Source organism: Nannobrachium achirus (genome assembly GCF_963921795.1).
Source record: "Nannobrachium achirus genome assembly, chromosome: 4".
NCBI lineage: Eukaryota > Metazoa > Chordata > Actinopteri > Myctophiformes > Myctophidae > Nannobrachium > Nannobrachium achirus.
The window spans coordinates 25,604,417-25,627,715 of record NC_137813.1 but is presented as its reverse complement, the minus strand read 5'-3'; the positions used below and the strand labels follow the sequence as shown (position 1 = coordinate 25,627,715).

At 42.6% G+C, this 23,299-nt stretch overlaps 2 protein-coding genes across 2 annotated transcripts in view; both read left to right on the top strand.

The window, feature by feature from the left end:
* The window catches only part of slc17a7a (solute carrier family 17 member 7a), a gene marked incomplete at both ends in the record, with an annotated part of 34,777 nt that extends 23,152 nt beyond the window's left edge, over nucleotides 1-11,625 (top strand). The window contains 10 exons of the mRNA XM_080724021.1: nucleotides 111-225; nucleotides 1,357-1,444; nucleotides 1,891-1,981; nucleotides 3,098-3,236; nucleotides 4,206-4,355; nucleotides 4,973-5,105; nucleotides 7,305-7,415; nucleotides 7,850-7,977; nucleotides 10,145-10,214; nucleotides 11,333-11,625. Coding sequence (XP_080580147.1) covers nucleotides 111-225; nucleotides 1,357-1,444; nucleotides 1,891-1,981; nucleotides 3,098-3,236; nucleotides 4,206-4,355; nucleotides 4,973-5,105; nucleotides 7,305-7,415; nucleotides 7,850-7,977; nucleotides 10,145-10,214; nucleotides 11,333-11,625 — 1,318 coding nt within the window. The remainder of the gene's footprint in view (nucleotides 1-110; nucleotides 226-1,356; nucleotides 1,445-1,890; nucleotides 1,982-3,097; nucleotides 3,237-4,205; nucleotides 4,356-4,972; nucleotides 5,106-7,304; nucleotides 7,416-7,849; nucleotides 7,978-10,144; nucleotides 10,215-11,332) is intronic.
* A 7,642-nt stretch (nucleotides 11,626-19,267) lies between these two features.
* LOC308283235 (GTPase KRas) lies at nucleotides 19,268-22,891 on the top strand. The gene is made up of 5 exons (XM_080723617.1): nucleotides 19,268-19,563; nucleotides 20,584-20,696; nucleotides 21,342-21,520; nucleotides 22,277-22,436; nucleotides 22,670-22,891. Exons 2-5 carry the CDS (start codon nucleotides 20,586-20,588, stop codon nucleotides 22,784-22,786), a joined length of 567 nt encoding a protein of 188 aa, XP_080579743.1. The 5' UTR covers nucleotides 19,268-19,563; nucleotides 20,584-20,585; the 3' UTR covers nucleotides 22,787-22,891.
* The last annotated feature ends 408 nt before the right edge of the window (nucleotides 22,892-23,299 follow it).

Here is a 23,299-nt window from a genome sequence, read left to right as displayed (position 1 = left end):
GGTTGAAAAGTGGTGAAGTTGTCCTTTAGTGAGCACAGACTTTCAGTCTGCGTTGGAGGTGTCAAGTGTTCAGTGTTGACGTGGCTTGTTTGTCTTTGTGTGCGTTTCAGGGTGTTTGGCTTTGCTATAGTGGCCACATCCACCCTTAACATGCTCATTCCAGCTGCTGCTCGCTGCCACTACAGCTGTGTCATCATGGTCAGGATATGCCAGGGACTTGTGGAGGTACGCAGCGCTGTGTGGGTCTGTCTGACTGGTGTACGTGTGTGCATTTGCGTGACATTTGTATAAACTCTCAGAGCAGTGTTGATTTCGTCGGCTAAAACTATGACGAAAAATGTTCGTCGACTACCTTTTTTCACGGACAAAAAAACAAAATAAAAACTATATAAAAACTAAGCTATGATGACTAAAACTAAGACAATTGACAATTTCGTCAACAAATAAAAACTAGATTAAAATGCTAGGGAGGGACTATAGTGGAGAAGAGATCCAGTAGATTAGAACTAAAAGACTAGTCATTTTATGTTTGGTTGTGCTGGGGTGTTTCGCACTGAAAATAGCAGATCTATAAGCTCACAACACTTCGCAGCACAGCAGTAGATCGGCTATTTTCAGCATGAAACCAGCCATTACGAGGCCATCAAGGCCCGCCAAAATACATTTTAGTCAACTAAATCTACAGTTGATTTAGTCGACTAAATGTATTTTAGTCGACTTTAGTCGAATTTATTTATATAATATTTTGACTCAAATCTTATGGTATTTACAGTACTATATAGGGGGCGCCTGCTGGCCAACCAGTCCAGGCGCATACCACATATAGGCTCGGTGTAGCCTGACAGTGTGTTGCTGGTTCGATTCCCGATCCCAACTACCTTTGCTGCGTGGCACTCCCCATCTCTCTCCCCATTTCCTGTCAGTCCACTGTTCTATCAATAAAGGCATAAAAGCCCCAAAAACTATCTTTAAAAAAAATCTTATAGTATTTAGTCGACTAATTGCTAACTAGACTATAAGTAAAACATTTCTGATGAATCAAACAAAAAAATCACTAAAACTAAATTACATTTTATTCTAGACAAAAACTAAAGCAAAATTTACTGTCAAAATCAACACTGCTCTCAGAATTACAAAGGATGAATTCAGACATGTGCATGTGGGTGTTGTTTGTGTGCGTGTGCCTGTGTCCGTCTGTGCACATGAATGCGTTTGTGCACACATGCATAACAGAACAAGCGTGTGTGCCAGGGTATGATGTCTTCAGGTTTGTGTGTCTGTGTTTGCCCAGCGTACGTGAACTTGAGTGCAGTGTGTTGATGTCAGCCTGTTTGCTTATTGTGTTGCATCCCACAGGGGGTCTCATACCCAGCCTGCCATGGGATCTGGGCTAAGTGGGCCCCCCCTCTGGAGAGAAGTCGACTGGCCACAACAGCCTTTTGCGGTGAGACGTCTAGAACACTGGTTCCCAAACACTGGGTCGGGACCCATTTGTGGGTCGCGGACACATTTTCATGCGTCCCTTATTATTTAGTATTCTACATTTTATTTTTAATTATTATTATTTCAAAACATTTTCCAAAAGAAATCTAATTCAGTGATTTTTTTTAATTCCATAAATTACAAAACAAATGTTTAAGAAGTAGTGAAAATAGACAATTTAAAAGCTCACAACGTGGTTTGAAGCGGCGCGTTGTGAGCTTGTAGATCTGCTAGTTTGGGTCCCGGCCAAATGTCTAATCTCTCTTTGGAGTCTCGACCTGAAAAGTTTGGGAACCACTAGTCAAGAACAGGACAACATGACAATCAATTGAAAGAATCTGAGTTTACACATCACTTATGAGCCAGTTGTAATTCAATCTCTGCTTTGTATTCAACTGTGTCCTATAGGGTCCTATGCAGGTGCAGTGGTGGCCATGCCTTTAGCTGGCGTACTGGTGCAGTATTGCAGCTGGCCTTCAGTATTCTATGTCTATGGTTAGTACAGTAACAGTAATTACTTGATCAATGATGTCTTTCATTAGTAGTGTGTGTGTGTGTGTGTGTGTGTGTGTGTGTGTGTGTGTGTGTGTGTGTGTGTGTGTGTGACTGTGTGTGTGTGTGTGTGTGTGTGTGTGTGTGTGTGTGTGTGCGCGTGTGTGCGTGTGTGCGTGTGCGTGCGTGCGTGTGCGTGCGTGTGTGTGTGCGCGTGTGTTTTTATTACAGATATGTACCACCTCATATTTTTTAATATGAATGTTAAAGGGCAACTAGGCAAGTCTGTATACAAACACACACCCCCTCCCCCTCTCCTCTATGACAGGCATCCAACAGGTAGTTTGTTGTCTTTGGTGCTTTCATTGATAAGAGAGATCACTAAGGAGCACACTTGACACTTTTATGGCCCAATTACCTCAGTGCACAACACCTTTGCGTGCCGCCATTGACTTGCGCTTCATTTTGAAGAGCCTCGGAAGCCACTATCGGGTCCATGTTGTGGAAATTCATGGTCTTGTAATGGCGGACAGTATGTTTATTTTCGCAAGGAAATGAAAAATCCTAACAGTGGCTGATCGTCACGGCCCAGTGTCGCCGTGGAAAAAAAAATAAAATAAAAAAAAGGTTCTCTGCGTTTGTGGGAGTAGATTCCGAGATAAAGCCAAGGGATGAATGTCAACATAGCAGAGAGGGAAAATGTTTCAGGTGCTGAACCAAAAATACACACCATAGGAGGAAGGGAAGTCCGCACACTGTTCTGTAGCTACAGCGACAATTTTATTGAGGAGAAACAACGTTTCGACCCTAGCAGGTCTTCATCAGAACAACGTTGTTTCTCCTCAATAAAATTGTCGCTGTAGCTACAGAACAGTGTGCGGACTTCCCTTCTTCCTATGATGAATGTCACCATAAACAGTGGAACAGAACCAAAATACAGACAAGGGGTGTGTCTTTCCGCAAGGAAACACCTCAGCACAATAATAAGGGAAATGACTGCTAAAAAATGTATATAAATATTAAAAATAGTCTTAACGTTACCTAGTTTCCCTTTAATGAATCAATTATAGAATAACTCTACCTCACCTCTCTCTCTTTCCCCCTCCCTCCCTCTCCCAGGCAGCTTTGGGATATTCTGGTATTTATTCTGGATTCTGGTGTCATACGAGAGTCCTGCTGCCCATCCTACCATCACACCAGAGGAGAGGACATACATAGAAGATGCAATTGGAGAGTCTGCATCGTTCATGGACCCTCTAAAGGTATGACACAGAAAAAGTACAATTTCTTTTACTTGAGTAAAAGTATCAATACTGCAAAAAGTCTGGAATTCTAAATTTACTTTTTAAAATTTACTAGCCTGCTCATTGTCCAGAATGTCCCATCTCAAATATTCAAATTCTATTTTCAAATTATTGAAATGTACAGTATGTAGGTCTGAATGTGCATGGTTAAAGTATGTTTTGTGGATAGCAGATGTGAAGTCTACATACTGTACCTGCTCTGACAGTGTGATCAAAACCCGGTTCCAGAAACGGTTCCAAATGTGATGGACTCGTTTCCGGTTGCTCAATGTTGGATCCGGTTCCGGATCCCAACCCAAGGCGTGGAAGCAGAAATGGAAGGCTACACAGCTATAGCCTGGCATTAGCCAGACTGAATGTGGATTCACTCTCACCCATAGGTGAGCAAGTTTGAGAAATCAGAAAATGATCGGGCCAATCGGTGACTGTGTTTCAACTGAACAGTGAAGCACAGTCACTGGTTGGGCCCAATCATTTTCGGATTCCTCATACTCACTTATATGGGCCAAAGTGGAGGAACGTGTGAATGAATTCACGTTATCAGTCTGGCTAAAGCCAGGCTAACACAGCTAGTCCATGCAGTGGTGTAGTCACTTGGACTGCAGCCACTCTGCCACTAGGGGGCCATTTCAGTGAATGATTAGGGTATTCACTATTCAGGAAAGGACCATGTTCAAAATGTGGCAGAAAATGTGTCTTCTCTGTCAGTTATGTAATCAAAACATTTTTGCATTGATCGATAGTTAATAACACACATTTATTAGTTTGCTCTCTCACACACACCACGCACGCACGCACGCACGCACACACACACACACACACACACACACACACACACACGGACACCTGACTAGTTTTTAGCAGTGTCATTGTAATCTGTCATCTGCGAGTGAATCCCAATAATATCCCGTTCCTCTTTGGTGGCAGAAATTCAAAACCCCATGGAGGCACTTCTTCACCTCCATGCCGGTGTACGCCATCATTGTAGCCAACTTCTGCAGGAGCTGGACCTTCTACCTGCTGCTCATCAGCCAGCCAGCCTACTTTGAGGAAGTCTTTGGTTTTGAGATCAGCAAGGTGAGATTACAGGAGGCCTGCCTACAGCATAATGTTACTGTATGTGCAGTGGTGGAAACTCACAAATTTTACTTAAGTAAAAGTATCAATGCTGCAATGTAGAAATGCTCTGTTACAAGTAAAAAAAATCTGTCATTTAAAATGTACTGCAGCGGCAGCAACAACATCAACAGCCATATATATACACACATACATACAGTACAAACACATAACGAGTGATGGTACAATTGATATCAAAATGTATAATAATACAAATCTACAAAGTAACTTGCAACTAAAGTTTTCAAATAATTGTAGTGGAGTAAAAGTGCAATGTTTGCCTGTGAGATGTAGTGGAGTAGAAGTAAAATAACTGAAAATTGGGAATACTCTAGCAAAGAAAAGATAGGCTACCTCAAAATTGGTTAAACAGGGTTAATGGGTTAAACTAGCTACCACTTCAAGATAACAAATTTGCAGGCAGTAGCAAAGTTTGTCTAGCGTTTGCTGCTATAGTCTGCTTTAGGTTGGGTGTGTGTTTCTTTGTTTAGTTTTTTTCGGATAGGCAAGGGATGTAAACAAGGAGCTTCTTTAATACCCCACCTCTATCTCTCTCTCTCTCTCTGTTTCACTTATAGGTGGGCGCTGTGTCAGCCTTGCCCCATCTGGTGATGACCATCATTGTGCCCATCGGTGGACAGTTGGCAGACTACCTGAGAACCCACAACCTGATGTCCACCACCAACGTCCGGAAGATGATGAACTGTGGAGGTGAGAGGCCAGAAGAGACAGGGTCGGAGGCAAAGGAAATCCTAGAAACCACAATTAAAGAAAAGATTGCCCAGCCAGAGGGGCAGAGTGTCAGAAACATCTATTTGCTAATATAATTTAGGGAGGTAAATTAATGAACTTCTATAGTGACAGTGGAGAGACACAGGAAATGGCAGTGGAGAAAGATGAAAGAACATGCTGTAAAGGGCCTCAGGTCAGATTCAAAGCTGGGCCGGCAGCAGCAGCCAGTGGTGTTGAACCACACTAACAAAATCCCTTTTATGCCCATATATAGATATCCCTGTTGTCATCAATATTAAGACCATATCTAACAGGACTTCATATGGGTATGCCCATATGGAGGCCACATCGGCAACGTACCACACTTACAGAATCCATATATGGCCAATACAGCCCATATCTGTGTGGCTGGTTCTACAGACAGGGATCTCCATATATGGGCATAAAAGGGTATGTATGTATGATGTCAAATTTCATAGACGTCATAGGACTTTCACATAACGAATAACTGAGTAAGCATGTTTGGGGTCACAGCATATCTCCATATACATCACTGGCCAGATGGCCAAGACATGGCGCAACCTCACCCTTTAGGGCGAGGTCGCTTGTTGCCCTTAGGCGTCTTACTGGTAAACTAGACTGCACTCTGTCGAGGTGCCAACTTGCATCTTGTGCACTCGTGGCCATATATGGCCTACTTGTGCGCTAGCAGAGCGTGCGAGTACTGCGATCGGTGCTATTCGGTACTGTCTGTATGTTTGTGGGTGGGCAAGTTGGCATTCTGGCGAGGTACCAAGTAACTTGCGCCTTGTTTGCGACCGTCAGGGAGCAGTTTACTATGAAAACCTCCACCGGCCGTCCGTCCGTCCGTCACACGTCACACCTTTGCCCTGCTCATATCTCCGCATCAGTATGACATCACACCACATGTGTACACACACCTTTGTGTACGTTGCTGTGGCAACAGTCTGTTGTTGCTGGTCTGTTAGTGTACGTTAGCAACCACCTTAGCAACCATGGTTTTACCCTAGCAACCAACTGTTTACCCTAGCAACCAACTGTTTACCATAGCAACCATGTTTTTTTACCCTAGCAACCAACTGTTTACCATAGCAACCAGATACGCAGAGCAGGGATTTCTCCATAATATATGGGCATAAAAGGGATTCTGTTAGGGATCTCCATATATGGGCATACAAGGGATTCTGTTAGGGATCTCCATATATGGGCATAAAAGGGATTCTGTTAGGGATCTCCATATATGGGCATAAAAGGGATTCTGTTAGGGATCTCCATATATGGGCATAAAAGGGATTCTGTTAGGGATCTCCATATATGGGCATAAAAGGGATTCTGTTAGGGATCTCCATATATGGGCATAAAAGGGATTCTGTTAGCTGTTAGTGATCTCCATATATGGGCATAAAAGGGATGCTGTTAGGGATCTCCATATATGGGCATAAAAGGGATTCTGTTAGGGATCTCCATATATGGGCATGAAAGGGATTCTGTTAGGGATCTCCATATATGGGCATAAAAGGGATTGTATCCCAGATGATGCCCTGTTAGGAGATCCACACTAACAGAATCCATATATGGTCCTACCGACAGCTGCTATAAGCCAACCCTGGCGATAAGGTCTGAGTCGAAGAAATGCTTCTTTCCTGGCAAGAATTGCCCCTTTATACTGTAGGGCTCGTTTGTGTATTGTATGACATCACGCCACATCATCGGCTGAGGACTGTGTGATGTCATCATATCTATATGGAGACATAAGTTGCTCATGCCCAAATATGGGCTGGTGAGGTCAGACTTAGTGTGATGCGTAGGTTATCTCCATATATGGAGATTCAACTTCAATGAGTAACCATGGCAAACTGTCAACTGCCCGTATGTCTTGATAATTGGTAAAACAAACTTTTGGCCTATTTGTTGAGATAAGCGACCAACGGTCTGTTACTTGCGTAACAATAACAATAAAGCTGCTGCCAGAGCTAGGACAATTACCTTATTATAGCACATCATTACATAATGAATGTATTTTATTAACATACTGTACGTAGACGACGTAACCACATGGATTTGAACATGTCAAAGGGAGAGGAAGATAGGAACAACAAGCCCCCAGTGAGGACAGTTGCAGGCGTTTCTGATATTTTCTTTATAAATGTCTTTCAGGATTTGGAATGGAGGCCACTCTGCTGCTGGTGGTGGGTTTCTCTCACACAAAGGGTGTTGCCATTTCCTTTTTGGTCCTTGCAGTGGGCTTTAGTGGGTTCGCTATCTCAGGTAAGGCATTTATTATCTAAACAACCAGACCCAAAGACAGGCTAATCTGTATATTTATATGTTTGTTTTTTATAATATGAATATTATAATGTTTTTAATACTATAATTAGAAATGCAACTAAAACATTATTCCGAATGCAAATTACAACTCTAAAACTGCCAACAACAATATCAATGTATGTACTTATACGTTTTTTTCTGATATTGACACCAAATCCACTTCATCACAGTTGTTAAACCCTTACAAAATTAACAGAGCCTTTCCCATTATGTTTTATATTACAGACTGGCTTTGGCCCCTGTCAGGATATGGCTTAACCATTCATCTCTGTGGCTCTATGAAGATTAAGGTTAACCCACTGAGCCTGACAGGGGGTGAAGCCTGTCAACATAGAACTAGAGGTAGAATGGGTAACTATTGTTCTTTCCCTCAGGGTTCAACGTCAATCATTTAGACATCGCCCCTCGCTATGCCAGCATCCTGATGGGCATATCCAATGGAGTGGGAACATTATCTGGAATGGTGTGCCCTCTCATAGTCGGAGCCATGACAAAACACAAGGTACAATCAGCTCCGTTCCAATTGTGCATTTTGAACAGCAAATTGAACAGCAATATAAACACACAATCATAAAAGAAACAATTATTCTAAACACTGTAGATGCAACCCCCCGTAACACGGGGATGTAGAAATGAACCACAGCACACAGGACTCTCCTTTGGTGGGTTTTACTGTAAGGACACAGTGCACAGCACAACATTGAATGGTAAGGCACACAGGTCTGTTGAAGTGCCTTCCGCTCTCAATCCCAGCATGAACTGTCATTACCTCAGTTACAGTCTGTTTCAACGTATGGCATTACAAAAGCAAACTCAACAGCATTACAAAACAACACCAGAGAAATAAATCAATCAAACATTAAATCAACAATACAGTCATTAGCAATAACTATTATGTAAACAACAACTGGTTAACACAATTACAATACATCCAATACAGTACACAAACATACCTGTAAGGACACAGTGCACAGGCACAACATTGAATGGTAAGGCACACAGGTCTGTTGTAGTGCCTAAAAATGAGATAAAAGCATTGTCACCATTCCTTCACAGCAAACCGATCTGCTTATTGCATTAAAACTACTACTCCCATGATGCAACGTAACAGCACCGAGGCGCAGAGCGCCGCGGGAAGATCAAAGCAGCCTGTGTAGTGTGTACAAAACAGCTTTAACTGTGTATAGTATTTTACAGCATGTTACAAATATAGCGACCCTCAGTTTACACAGAAGTGTTTTCTGATACATAACACACATTATGTGTCCTTCATTGTTGCTGCAACTACAGTATGTATTGTAAAACTCTTTATAGACAGAACTCTGTAACGATCACATACCTTCCGCTCTCAATCCCAGCATGCCATGAACTGAGAGGGAACGGTGAATGCGCGCAACCACTACACAATGGGTGACGCCACTTTGAAGATACATGGCAATTTGCTTTGAACAGCATAATTATTGACTGTCGTAACCCATCTTCATGTAAACGTGATAAACAAAGTGCATTACATTATAAACAATGCATGGCCAAGCCATACATCAAAGAAACAAAAGGAATGAAAATATGTTCACCCCCTTTGATCAGACTCAAATGAACTCTTCTGGCTCAAACCAACTCGCAACCTAGGGGTAGGTTGTTTGGATAGGACTGTGGCTCAAACCACCTCGTCAATATAGGGGTAAAATATTACCATTACTACATAGACACTGCAATTAACATAGGATACTGTGAGCCTTATAGCATGATGACTACTGAGATTGAAAGGTGTAAAGTTACCCAGTAAAGGCCCGGACCACTGCCCTTGGAATACTGATCCCGGCGACCCTAGATTTAATTCAAAACAATCAAAATCGCCGATTGGCCTTTCCTAAGTGCTCCAAAGAAAGTGCTTCCGGTTTGGGTCCGGAAACAGAAATGCTTTTTTGGGGGGTGGGACAACACGTTCCTCTGTGTCACTCTCCCCTGCGTTTACTTCTTTGTTACCCAACATTGCATCTAGTGCAGGAACACTAGCATGGATTAAACTGGGAGCTTTTGTGGTTGCGAGCGGACCACAGTGTGCGCGCGGATCGTGCATGATCCATGCACTGCTGTGCACAATGCCGTTTTTTTTAAAGGCAGTAAATTAGTTTAATATTACCTAGTAAGCATACCGGTATCTCAGGTTCTAGCTGGAAGAAGGTAAACCCATGTATCTTTGTTAAACGACCACATGCCAATTTTCAGAAACTTTGCCATGCTTATGGCACTGCTAATTGGAGTGTATTAATGTCCCCCTGTCCAAACCACACCTACAGCAGAGGGGTGGGACATTGGGCTTATAATTGTGCTGTTTGGATGGGTTCTGTAGAGTTGATTCCATAAATGTAATTGGATTAACCTACATCTAGAGTGTAGACATAAAACCATCTGTACAGAAATCACTCCACAACTGCCCCATACAAGCTGATTTGCATCCCCATTTCAGTTTGATGCATCATGCCTTTTATAAGTAAAGTAAATGTTTAACAATTGTTGGCTTACACCGCACAGTTTTTCCATAACTGTTGAATGGTGTCGCTCCCATTTGAGGTTGAATAATAAAGTCTTGTAATGTTTTGTACGATGGCAAAGTCTTGTCCATGATCAAGACTGTTCTTAAATTAGCCTGTTTTCTTTACTTTCAGACACGTGAAGAGTGGCAGTATGTCTTCCTCATCGCCTCCATTGTTCACTATGGGGGAGTCATTTTCTATGGTATGTACAGTATACTAACGCCTGATTTACTGTATGCTCTGGTGACAAAGTGTCATGGGATGTGTTGCTCGACAAAACAACATATTTTCACTTTGAAAAGTGTCTATTGAGACACATCATAAGACACTTTACTTCAGCTCTTGTCTAATGCCTGTTGAGGCTAAATACAGTACTACTGTACTAGCCTCGCATAGCCAGACAGTATATGGGCAATTTTTCTTTGCAATGACAGATTTGTCTGGCTACGCAAGGCTACTACTGTACTTCTGCCAAACCTTTGGCAGATGTGAATGCCTACAGTGAGCAATATTGCATGGAGAAATGTATTGCTAAACTATGAAGCTAATTTTAGATGTATTGTTTGGTAGCATGTGCTATTGGCTTTCCCAAGAGATGGCAAAGGTTAGTCATAGTAGGAGAAACTCAATATTGTAATTTAATTTAATTGCTTGACTGGTTTGGCTGATTTTATACTGTTGAAAATATTTTGAGCTGTCTTTTTGAACTGTGAGACAGTTTGCGCAATAAACAGCTGACCATATCGTTGTTGTCGAGTGGAAACCTTGTATGTCCAAAACCGTTCGTTTTGTATTTATCATTTTAAAAATGATTCAAAATTGTGAAAATAGCAGATCTACTGTATAAGCTCCCTGTGAACTTGTAAAGGTTCATGGCCATGATACTAACCATGATACTGACATGATACTGACCATGATACTGACATGATACTGACCATGATACTGACCATGATACTGACATGACCATGATACTGACATGATACTGACCATGATACATACATAATACTGATATGATACTGACCATAATACTGACATAGTGATACTGACATGATGATTCTGACCATGATACTGACCATGACACTGACTAGATACTGATATGATGCTGACCATGATACTGTCATGATAGTGATACTGACATGATACTAACCATGATGGTGACTTGATACTGACTATGATACTCATATGATACTGACATGATACTGACCACGATACTCATATGATACTGACATGATACTGACCATGATAATCACATGATGCTAACATGATGAATTCAATGAATACGAGGTAGCAATATGTTGTGTTGTTTCTCCGTTGCTATAGGAATCTTTGCCTCCGGGGAGAAGCAGCCGTGGGCGGACATAGAGGACACCAGCGAGGAGAAGTGCGGCATCATTGATGAGGATGAATTGGCCAATGAAACGGAGGAGATGTACCGCGGGGGTGGCCAGTACGGGGCCATGATGTCTAACCCTAACCAACCAGTGGCCGGTCCCAACGGGGCTGGCGGGGCTGGGGCAGGATGGGTGACGGACTGGGATAAGACAGAAGAGTACGTGCAGCCTGGACACAACTCTTACCGGCACGAGGGGGTGTCAGAGAAGGAGCTGACATAGAGGATGATGGCATTTCAACTTAAAGAGGAGGGAAAGATAACCATAGCATGGAGGGGTCAGCGCAACACTGAATGGAACTCTTGTGTGCTTCGGTACAGTATTTCCAACTGCACATGGGGACTAGTATGGATCTGATTAATTGTGTGTGTGTGTGTGTGTGTGTGTGTGTGTGTGTGTGTGTGTGTGTGTGTGTGTGTGTGTGTGTGTGTGTGTGTGTGTGTGTAGGTAATACAGTAGTTAATGTACATATATATATAGGCTATATGAATATTCAACAGTCCGAGATCATCTCCCAGAATTTCTTCCTCCTCCTGAGTCATTTGTGATTGGTCAGGAGTGATGTTTTCATGGAAGTACATTTCAGAGGAGATTCCCTATATGTACAGTGTGGGTGTGTTTCATTAGTCGTTTAACACACTCTCTGTCTGATGGCTTCGCTCTGGGGAACGCCATCTTAAGTGCCATTCCATTACTCTGAAAAACTCAAGTGAACTTTATGAGATCGACAACGAGGGCCATGGGATTGACGAGTCAGTAACAGTGTCTCACTCAAGAGGCGCATCTTAGCTAGAATGCATTGCTGTGCGCTAACCAACTAACCAATCATGGCTGATCATGGCATAGTGCTGTCTGCACAAGGGCAAGTGAGTTAGTTCCCTTTAAATCCCCCACTCCCCCAAGTGGCCACTCACATGACTTATGGTGCTGTGTATACCAAGTGCGTTCACTGAATTGAGTGTGTGTTCAACAACTATAAAAAGGCTGTGTGTGTGTGTGTGTGTGTGTGTGTGTGTGTGTGTGTGTGTGTGTGTGTGTGTGTGTGTGTGTGTGTGTGTATGCATGTGTGTGTGTGTGTATGCATGTGCGCGTGCGTGTGAGAAGGAGAGAGAGTGAGAGAGAGGACAGTGAACACAAAGACAGATTCCTGTAAAGACTTTCAAGCCACTTGCAATATTTTATGTTTAAATGTACAGAAACGTACTGATGTGGTGGATAAGACGCTATGGGATCTTGTATGTAACATTTGAACCTTTTGGATCTTTTAAACACAAAAGAATTGAACAAATGGACCACTAGCTTGGTGTTGCTGCATCCACTTTACTTTAACCTCCACCACGGACTCCCTGTAATGCACATGACATTCCAAAGCATGTAAAATCCATATAATATGTACAGATCATTTGATTGGCATCAGTGATGCTTTCAATGCTCAGCACGGACAAATCAGATGTCTGTATGTGTGTGTGTGTGTGTGTGTGTGTGTTTTGGGCCTTTTGCCAAAATGACTAAATCAACTTGATAGATAAAAACAGATCTATTTAACTATTGAGTAAACTGTAGGAGTAAAGTATTTTTGAATATGAGGCGAACTTGGTTAGCCTTTGTGTGTGTGTGTGTGTGTGTGTGTGTGTGTGTGTGTGTGTGTGTGTGTGTGTGTGTGTGTGTGTGTGTGTGTGTGTGTGTGTGCGTGTGTGTGCGTGTGTGTGCGTGTGCATGTGTACAAAGGTGCACGTGGTGTCTCTGTAAATCTCACCTGGGTATGACCTAACTAGGTCACGTCCATCCTGGGCCGTGGGTCACAAAGCACATATCGTGAGCAACGGTCTGACAGTTGTGAGTGAACTCTCCCCTCCCGTCAGAGAGAGGGGGTCCAGAAGGAGTCCAGTGTGATACCTAACCACATAAAACCCTTTTTTAAATATTTAAAAATAGCGTATCTATATACTGTACTTAGAAAACATAGTGAGCTTGTGGTGAGTGCAGGCCCTCGCTCGCGCGCAAATGCGTGTGCGCATGTGCTCACGTTGTGAGCTTGTAGATTGGATTTATTATTTTTTTCAGCAAGAAAGTTTAGATTAGAGTTTAGAGCTGGGGTTCTCAAAACGTTTTAGGCCGTGACCCCCCAAATAAACATATTTGAACTGGCACTCTGACAAGCACTTGGAATAGGTATTACATTTAATGTGACTCGGTTCCACAGATAAATATTGTGAAAATAGCAGATCTACATGCATGAGCATATAAAACGTCTATTTTCACAATGTTCGCCTCTTGCTTACTTAATATTTTCACAATGTTCGCCTCTTGCTTACTTAATATTTGACAGTTTGGTATTACAACAGTCTTGAAAGTCCTTAAATTGTCACTTTATAAATGTGCAGATACCCCACACTTATACTCTGTGTTGTTGTTTTTTTACCGTTGGGTGAGAAAACAAAATGACATTAAGCTAATCATCTGGGGACCCCAAAAAATAATTTGAGGATCCCACTTGGGGTCCCGACCCCAAGTTTGAGAACACTGGTTTAGAGTCATTGATGTGTAAGGCAGTGGTTTTCAAGGTGTGGTCCTCGACTCTCAGGGTTCCTGAGGGTCTCGCAAATGGACCAATACAGGTTATGTAACTCTGAGAGTAACAGTTATGGGGGTCCTTGGAATTCAAAGAAGCACTGATAGGGTTTAAGTGGTTAACGTTATCGTAGGTGGTAGATAGCATGGAATAATATAACATAAACATATAGCCACACAGAAAGTCATCAGTGTTTTGTATTTCAAAGTAAACAAAATGTGTAGCCTCCACTCTCAGAATTAAATGAACATCGAGGATCTTGCTGGGTAATATTCCCAGGCAGTTGATCTCTCGCTGCCTGTTTCTCTGCCTTAAGCTGGATTCTCTTTGACGATTGGCTCACTCTCTCCTGTCGGCATCATTGTCACTGCACCTCCGGTAGCACAAGCTCCTAGTTCTGTATCTGTGTGCTGTTTTGGTGTAGCGTCTCCCTGAATGTCAGTCACGTATGAGTTGGTCGGTCAGAGGTCGTTAGCTTAGAGAGAGAGAGAGAAAGAGAGAGAGAGAGATTGAGAGAGAGAGAGAGAGAGAGAGAGAGAGAGAGAGAGAAAGAGAGAGAGAGAGAGAGTATGTGTGTGTGTGTTGGGTACAGGTGCTGAAACATTGTGCGGTGAGCATGTTTTAATAATAGATTGTGGAGCACAGCAGTGCAATGCCCCCTTCCCTTTCACCCTTTGACGCACGCACACTCACTCACACTCGCACACTGACACTCTCTCTCTCTCTCACACACACACTGACTCTCTCACACACACGCGCGCACACTCACACGCGCACTCACACGCACGCACACGCGCACACACACACACACACACACACATGCACACACACACACACAACACACACACACACACACACACACACACACACACACACACACACACACACACACACACACACACACACACACTCAAATCACTGCTTACAAAATAGTATGACACCCTTCATTCTGCCACTGCAGCCTCTTCCCTGTGTGTGTGTGCGTGCGTGCGTGCGTGAGTGTGTGCGTGCGTGCGTGCGTGCGTGCGTGTGCACGTATGTGTGTGTGTGTGTGTGTGTGTGTGTGTGTGTGTGTGTGTGTGTGTGTGTGTGTGTGTGCACACGCAAGCGTTCGTGTGTGCGTGAAAATCTGTGTGTGTAGACAAGCACTAAAGTTGTGTATTTGTAAACGTAAGGTTGACACATTTTTAATGTTAAAAACAATGTCTGAAGGTCATTTGCTATAACTAATTCCATTCTGCTAATAGAGAGTTTGGTCTCAGCTCTGCGATGCAGAGTCACCGTTTTATGCTGTTGGCACAAGTTTCACCACTTTCACCCTGGCTTCCCTATTTTGGGCATGTCATTATAGTCAAAGGTTCTTCAAAAATGTCAAAGGATTTGAAATAATTTCAAACATTTTCAAAAATAGCAGATCTACAAGCAGTTCACAACATGAGGCTATGCTATGCGTTGTGAACTAATAGCTAGATCGTCTATTTTTTAGATTGTTTGAATAGGGCTTAAGTGGTTAAAGACAAATTTCAACTAAGTGTCCGATAGTGCTGTACAAAACGTATGCTGGCATGGAAGTAACTGAAATGCGAGACATCTTAACAATCATGAATGACAACTCCTGTGAACATGTTCTTTTTTTTTAAGTGTTGTATTGGTTGTGTTTTAAATCTCTTCTGTTGTCACAGTTTTCTTACATTTCCAGTGTTGTTTCCCTGTGTCTTATGATGAAACGTACGATTACCTGTGGGGAATACATGTAAGAAAAATAAAAGATTATAAAAGTAAATGCTATACACATATAAAAGTGTACAAATGTGGAATCTATGTATAAAAGATGTATATGTGAAATAAAATAATTTAAACAACTGTGCATTCAAAACAGTATATTATTATATTAATATAGATTTTAGAACTTTCAGGCACAATGACAATTCTCTCTCTCTCTCTCTCTCTCTGCTCATTCCCATGACAGATGGATGCAGGATTATCTCAGTGATTTTAGGCAAAGATTAGATAGGAGAGCAGATGCACTCTGTGGGAGAGCGAGGGGGAAACATGAGCGTCAGAGACGACAACAAACCACAGGACATACAGAGGGAGGAGCATAATGTGTATTGTATATGTGTGTGCATTTACAGTACATTTAAATTGGATAAATGATTTTAAAAAGTGTATGTATAAATACAATATATAATAATTGCGACGAAGGTCGCAGTATACCATGAGAAATGACGTAGCTTGTCTCCGTCTGTCTGTTCAGTCAGTCCTTCCGTCATTCCGTACACCTTTTTACAGTCTATTGGTTCCCTTGTCACTGTGACATCATGCTCTGATGTCACTGTGACCTCACGCTCTGGCTTGATGTCCCTTCTATGCCCATATATTTTATGCCCATATCGACAATATGATGTCAGAACATTAACAGAAATGAATTACATCCTTGTCCGTTTTATGCCCATATATGGAGATCCCTGTCCCAGTGTCATCAATATTAACACGTTGCAAGCCGCGGCAGAACCCTCTGAACAGAGGTAGCGCCGAAGAAATAAGCCATTTATTTACAAACATGTTTTAAAAAAACAAAGCCCACATGATAACAACACGTACTGGAGTGCTCGACACAGCGTACATATTCATCCTGCAGAGGTCGGCGATCTTACTTTGGCGAGGCGGAGGGGAGATCAATTCCATTCGTTTACGTGCGGCGAAGCAGGGAAAGGAGCGATAGAGAAGCGGCGCCCGAACGTGATTGAAACCGCGATCCACGAACAGAGACAAAGACCAGCCATCTTGTTTGAGCTTCTTGCTGAGTTTCAACACTGGGGAGAGGATGAGGCTCCTCCTGGCCAGCCATCCATCCAGAATGTGAGTCAACGGCGTGGCCTGCTGGATATTAGGAGTATCACACCCAGCACCAGAAAATGACTGTCAGAGCATATTAACCCTTTCAGATCGCTCCAAAAAGACACAGAGAAGAATTTCCGATGTTTTTTTTTTTTTTATTATAATTTATATCAAAAGTCCGGGAATAGACGGCGTGGCTGATGGGACCCAGTAGGAAGTCCGAGGGAGTACGGCCAGGCTTAGAAGGTGTTAAGGGCATATCTGGGAATGCCCATATACGGGCATATTCTGACATGCCAATATATGGGCATTCCCAGATCACACTTGCAAATTAATTACGTCCTTGTCCGTTCTATGCCCATATATAGAGATCCCTGTCCCGATGTCATCAAAATTAAAAACTCATTTGTAGCCGATCCGCGAATACTCGTGAAATATTAAAAGGTATCTAGAGTGCCGATCCTGCGTATACGCGCGCTATTTACTGTATATACAGTAAAGCTGGCAGGGGCTACTTACCGTCCGTTGAAAAGTGATGGCACGGGTGGACTCGCCGATTCATCATCATCGCGCATCCACGTGCACACAATAGTGATCCCTTAACATGGAAGCCAACGGTCTTTCTCATCTTTAATGTCCATTTTCTCCAAAAAACACTTTTGATGCCAAGGATGGCATTGGATTCTCGCTAAAATAGCAAAAGTATAAAGGGATCCATCTTCCACTCCTGTTTACATCTGGACCAGAACTACTTCCGAGTGAATCGTAAAGATCGTCAAGTAGGAATTGTGAGCTTGATCTACTTCCGGCCTTCAAAATAAGATACTGGCCGCGGACGGAGCAGGCGGCCGGCAGCTTGGACTTTTAACCCTTTCATGTCTGGAGCACTAAATGGGTTAAGGGCATATCTGGGAATGCCCATATTTGGAAATGCCCATATATGGGCATGTTCTACCAATCTCAACAAGCAGGTAACTGGTCTGATATACATCACTGGTCTCGCATATGTCGCCCTGAGGCGTATTACTAGTATATATAAAGCAGAAGACACCACTGAGTGAAAATGTCTGACTATGGTTGACTATGGTATTGACTATGGGTACTGAGTGACTATGGTTAATATGGTTGAGGTTGACTATGGTATTGACTATGGGTTCTGGCTGGTTGGCTATGGGTACTGGTTGACTTGGCCAGACTATATACTAACGCAGCTTTAGACCTTCTGTTTGCGTTTGGTGCTGCCATATAGGAGCCATCTGCATGTACCATACAGGTATATACTGTATGGTACAGAGCAGCGGAGCAGCAGAGCTGGACTGCCTGAGGTCCTGTCAACTGTGACAGTTTGATAGTTTTTTAACCTTTTTAACCACACTCTCAGATTACAGTTAATAATGATCCATATAGTTTAGAGTAATGTCAACTCCATACACACATACAAAACAGAAAAAGTGGCACCACCCCTTTTAACATAATGATATCATCAACTGCTGGCCCCGGACCAGTAGCGTTCACCACTTGAGAACCGCATGGACTCGACGGAGGCTAAAAACTACTGCCCCTCTCAGACCCCTCCTACATCTGACCAACAGGACTAGTTCATGAATTTCACAAGATGTGACACTTAATGAATGATTAAGCTCATTAATAGCACCGCTCACTTCACACTAGGTGTGATTTTTTCTTTTTTACTCTTGTGAGTGTAAAATGAAACCAAATGGATCCATTTGGTGTATAGGACCTTTAGACATAAAAAAAATGAAAATGTGCAAAGATTCCTGATCTACAAGGTCACACTGCATTGTTTGTGAACTTGAATAGTGTTTGTTTGCTATTTTTCCTATGAGAAGTAGGCTACTACTACTACAGTACCTGTCTCTGCAAATTGTTAATAAAGTAATCAACCAAGCAATCAACTGATCAATCAATCAATCAAACCAAACCAAACACAACACAACTGTTTTCCAAAATGTAGTGATGTCGCCACTGGCACTGATCCATCAGCCAATACTTTTCAACGACGTAATTCTGGTATGGTATTTTTAAGTGGTTTAAAACTCACACAATGCCAGTACATTTTACCGGGCGTGGCTCGTATTTCTTATATTGCTTGAGAAACGCGTCTATATGCTCTGTGGCACTACCGTGTCGCGCGCCGAAAATATCCGATCAACAAGCTCACAACGCGTCGCCTCCGCGAGACCGCGACGCGTTGTGAGCTTGCGGATCTGCTATTTCGGCGCGCGACACGGTCGTGCAACGAAGTATGAAGGAACCGGGTCGGGCTCGACAGAGACTCGGCGTGTGATTGGACAACGTCTCCATCTAAAGGCGGGACCCAATTTGGTTCGTCCCTCGCGATTGGACCGTTGCAACGTCTGTCAAGTTCGCCGCCGTTTCATTGGTTGGATCATCGGGGAGAAGCCCTCCCACAGAATGAACCACAATGGAGTCCAAATAGATCTCCCGACTATTTTCACACAGTTTAATTTATTTATAACTCGCCCCTGCGTTTTATTCTGTAACTTTTTTATAGATACATATTCATATTCTGGTCCACGGGGTCTGTGAGATAAAGTACCTTCGGGCTCAAAATCTTAAGTGTTTCTTCAAAGTGTTTTTTCTTTAGTTTTTCTTTTTTTTTTAAACAAGGAAATCGTCTCAGGCTATGTAGCGAGCTAATCTCATCTTGTCATTTGTAATCTTTAGCGATCTCTTGTTTCATTATTTTGTAACGCCGTTTAAAGGTAAGGCTTCCTTACCTCTGCATGACTTGACTTTATTGTCAGCGGGATACCCGTACATATGAAACACTTTTAAAGCTAATGATTGATTTAGTAAAAAATAAATCTGTGTTCACTCTCTGTAACGTTAAGGCCATGACAGCACCACCTTCACTCAGAAGATGAGTCTAAATCAGTGCATGGTCTTGACTTCATCCCTTTTCATATCAAGGTCCTTTACTTATTGAGTTTGATCCACGGACCACCATTTGATGAGATTTTAGTCTCTCAGTCTCTCAGACCCAAAACTTAGAATATTTTGTTGTCGTTGGATATAAGATTTGTCCACAACTCCATGCTGTATTGATGTGGTACCAACAGGAGAGATAACATGTCAATCAAAATAACAATTATTTTACTTTCTCTAATATTGTATAGAAGTAAAGTAAGTAATGCATATGTCTAATAACTCTTGAGAGGGTAAAATGAAACCAAATAAGGGTCCATTTGATTTGATTTTACCCTCAAGAGTTAAAGATCTATAAGGGTCCATTTGGTTGCCAACTCTCCATCATTTAGCAGGGGCACACTGGTTGAAAACCACTGATCTAAATCAGTGGTTCTCAACCTGTGGATTTGGAGACCCAGGGGGGGTCCCCAAATTATTTTGGGGGTCCCCAGATGATTAACTTAATGTGCAACATTGTTTTCTCACTCAACAGTAAACAAACCAACATGAAGTTTAAGTGTAAAGAGGGTGTATGCACACTTTTAAAGTGACAATTTAAGGGATTTTTTGATACCTCTAAAATGACAAATTAAACATTGGACAATTTGTCAAATATTAGAGGCAGAAATTGTGAAAATAGCTACATGCTCACGAGGCGTTGTGAGCATGTAGATCAGCTATTTTCCGTGTTATACAAAATGTAATGCCTCAACTCTTCAGGGTGGGGGGGGGATATGATTTATTTTGGGGATCGCAACCTGAAAAGGTTGAGAACTACTGATCATAAGCACGTAGCTGACACTTCATTCTTTCAGGCATGACGGAGTACAAACTTGTGGTGGTTGGAGCAGGAGGCGTGGGGAAGAGTGCACTTACCATCCAACTCATTCAGAATCACTTCGTAGACGAGTATGATCCAACCATCGAGGTGAGAGACATTGCTTGTGTGTTTGTCAAATTAAATACACCCTGGCCAGATCACACCTTTTATTGCTTAAAAAATAGCAGATCTACGAAGCTTCTTGGGGTTCCTGGGTGGCCGGCACAAAACATCTTCAGATGGGATCCCGCGGCCAAATACATATCAATTTGGGGGTCTTTGACACCAACCTGTTTGAATTTAAATTAAACCCTCTGATGATGCCATAGTGTTCTGTTTTCAGGCAAACTTGCAATCTTTTCTCATTGTCATTCCCCACTTCTGATGTTATGTCTGAATGTGTTTCTGGTTATCATTACACAAGCAATAATAATTATATTGCAACTATTGCAATGCACACTAGGGGAAGAAATCAGAGTGAACATAGGGTTCGATCTGATACCTTTGATATTTGTTGAGAATATCACAAATTCACAATTTATCATGTTCATAAAAAATGTATATTGTACTCATTAACCCTGGCGTCCCTTTCTTTGATTTTCTTATTTTTAAAATCGTAAAATGGCAGATCCTGAAACCCACATTGTATGACAAGCTTGTGGAACGTCTATTTTAGAAAATTTGTTGTACAGTACGACAAAGTAGTATATTAGGCTTAAGTGGTTACTTTATAAGTGGAACCCCTGTTTGCAGGACTCGTACAGAAAACAAGTGGTGATTGACGGGGAGACGTGTCTGCTGGACATCCTGGACACTGCAGGTCAGGAGGAGTACAGCGCCATGAGAGACCAGTACATGAGGACAGGGGAGGGCTTCCTCTGTGTGTTCGCCATCAACAACAGCAAGTCCTTTGAGGATGTCCATCTTTACAGGTACCAGTGCTAGTAGTACGCTATTTTTGTTTCCGTAGTCGATGCCTTGTAAGGGAGCTCTTGTTTTTGGTGGAGACGACGGAGGCGCGCCGTCTCAAGCGGACTTGAAACACGTGAGACATCACAGAGCGAGCTAAAGCGAGCGACCGTGACGAGCGCTGCGAAGTCCGCTTGAGCCGACTCAGCATCCGTTAGGGACAGAAACATAAATCCTGTCTCCCCGAACTTTCCCGACCTCCGCGGTCCAATTGAACACAGCGGAGCGCTCCCTACCTCTGGTTTAGCCAATCACAAGACGCGGCCAACAAGGCATCGTCTACGAAAACGATAATCGCTGCCAGTAGACTACCAAGCAGCAACCATCTTGGAACAGTGGAACAACATTGAGACTAGTAGGGCAAAAACGTGGTCGTCCTTTCAAAGTAATTGGCCTTAATCTAAATTAAGAGTCTGCTTTTCATTTGTGTCACTATTATTTCAAACTTTGCATCAATGATATATAAAATACAATAATAAAAAAATAAGACATTTATTTGGAAAGGATCCTCATTAGCTACCGCCTGAACCGCAGCTAGTGGTCCTGGGGTCAAAGAAATCCCAGAGATAAAAAAGAAAATGCATCAAATTGGGTCTGTGGCCTAATACATATCCAACTGTGGGTCATCGAAATTAAAAATTTTGAGAACCATTGGTCTAGGACGGTAATGTTCCAGTTTGCTGAGGGTTTTCCTTGTCACTTCGCATTCCCTTCCACAGAGAGCAGATTAACAGAGTAAAGGACAGCGACAGTGTACCCATGGTTCTGGTGGGCAACAAAAGCGACCTGGGTTCTCGAAACGTTGAGACGCGACAGGCCGGGGAACTGGCCCGCAGCTATGGAGTTCCTTTTGTGGAGACCTCTGCCAAAACCAGACAGGTACCTGACCCAGTTCAATAACAGAGAGAACCCAATATATATATATATATCTCTCACTGACACGTGCATGAGGGTTTATACCAGCGATTCAACATGTTGCAAATGTGACGTGTTGTGAGCTTGAAGATGGGCTATTATTGAAATGACGCTTACGTGGTCAGATGTTGATTGTGTGTTTTACAGGGTCTATATTTGTGGGTCATGCAATGATTATTTTCCATTCTCTCTCTCAGGGCGTGGAGGAAGCCTTCTATTCATTAGTACGGGAGATTAGGAAATATAAAGAAACCAACCGCAGCAACAAGAAGAGCAAGAAGAACATTCATCAGAGACGCTGCACGTTATTATAGCACTACACACACACACACACACACACACACACACACACACACACACACACACACACACACACACACACACACACACACACACACACACACACACACACACACACACACACACACACACACACACACACACACACACACACACACACACACACACACACACACAGAAAGAGCAAAAGCATCTGCCATAGCACTTGTCTAAAGCTACATTCACACTAGTGGCTACAAAACAACCAAGCGTGGCCAGCTACATGGCTGCTGAGTTGCTGTTGAAGTGCTGCTCAAGCCACACTGTAAATGAAAAGGGTATTGGGTTAAATGGCACAGGGAACTGGTGATAGCAGCAAGAATGAGTTCCTCTTTATTTTACAGAACAGAGCAGGAATTGTGGGGTGAGAGAAGGGGAATGGAAATGGTGAACCAAAAACATAATGGTTGATGCTTCCCTGTGTCATTGGAGAGCAGGGAAAAAAGTTGAATCATGAACTACAAACTGACACCCGTGTCGGGCATTAG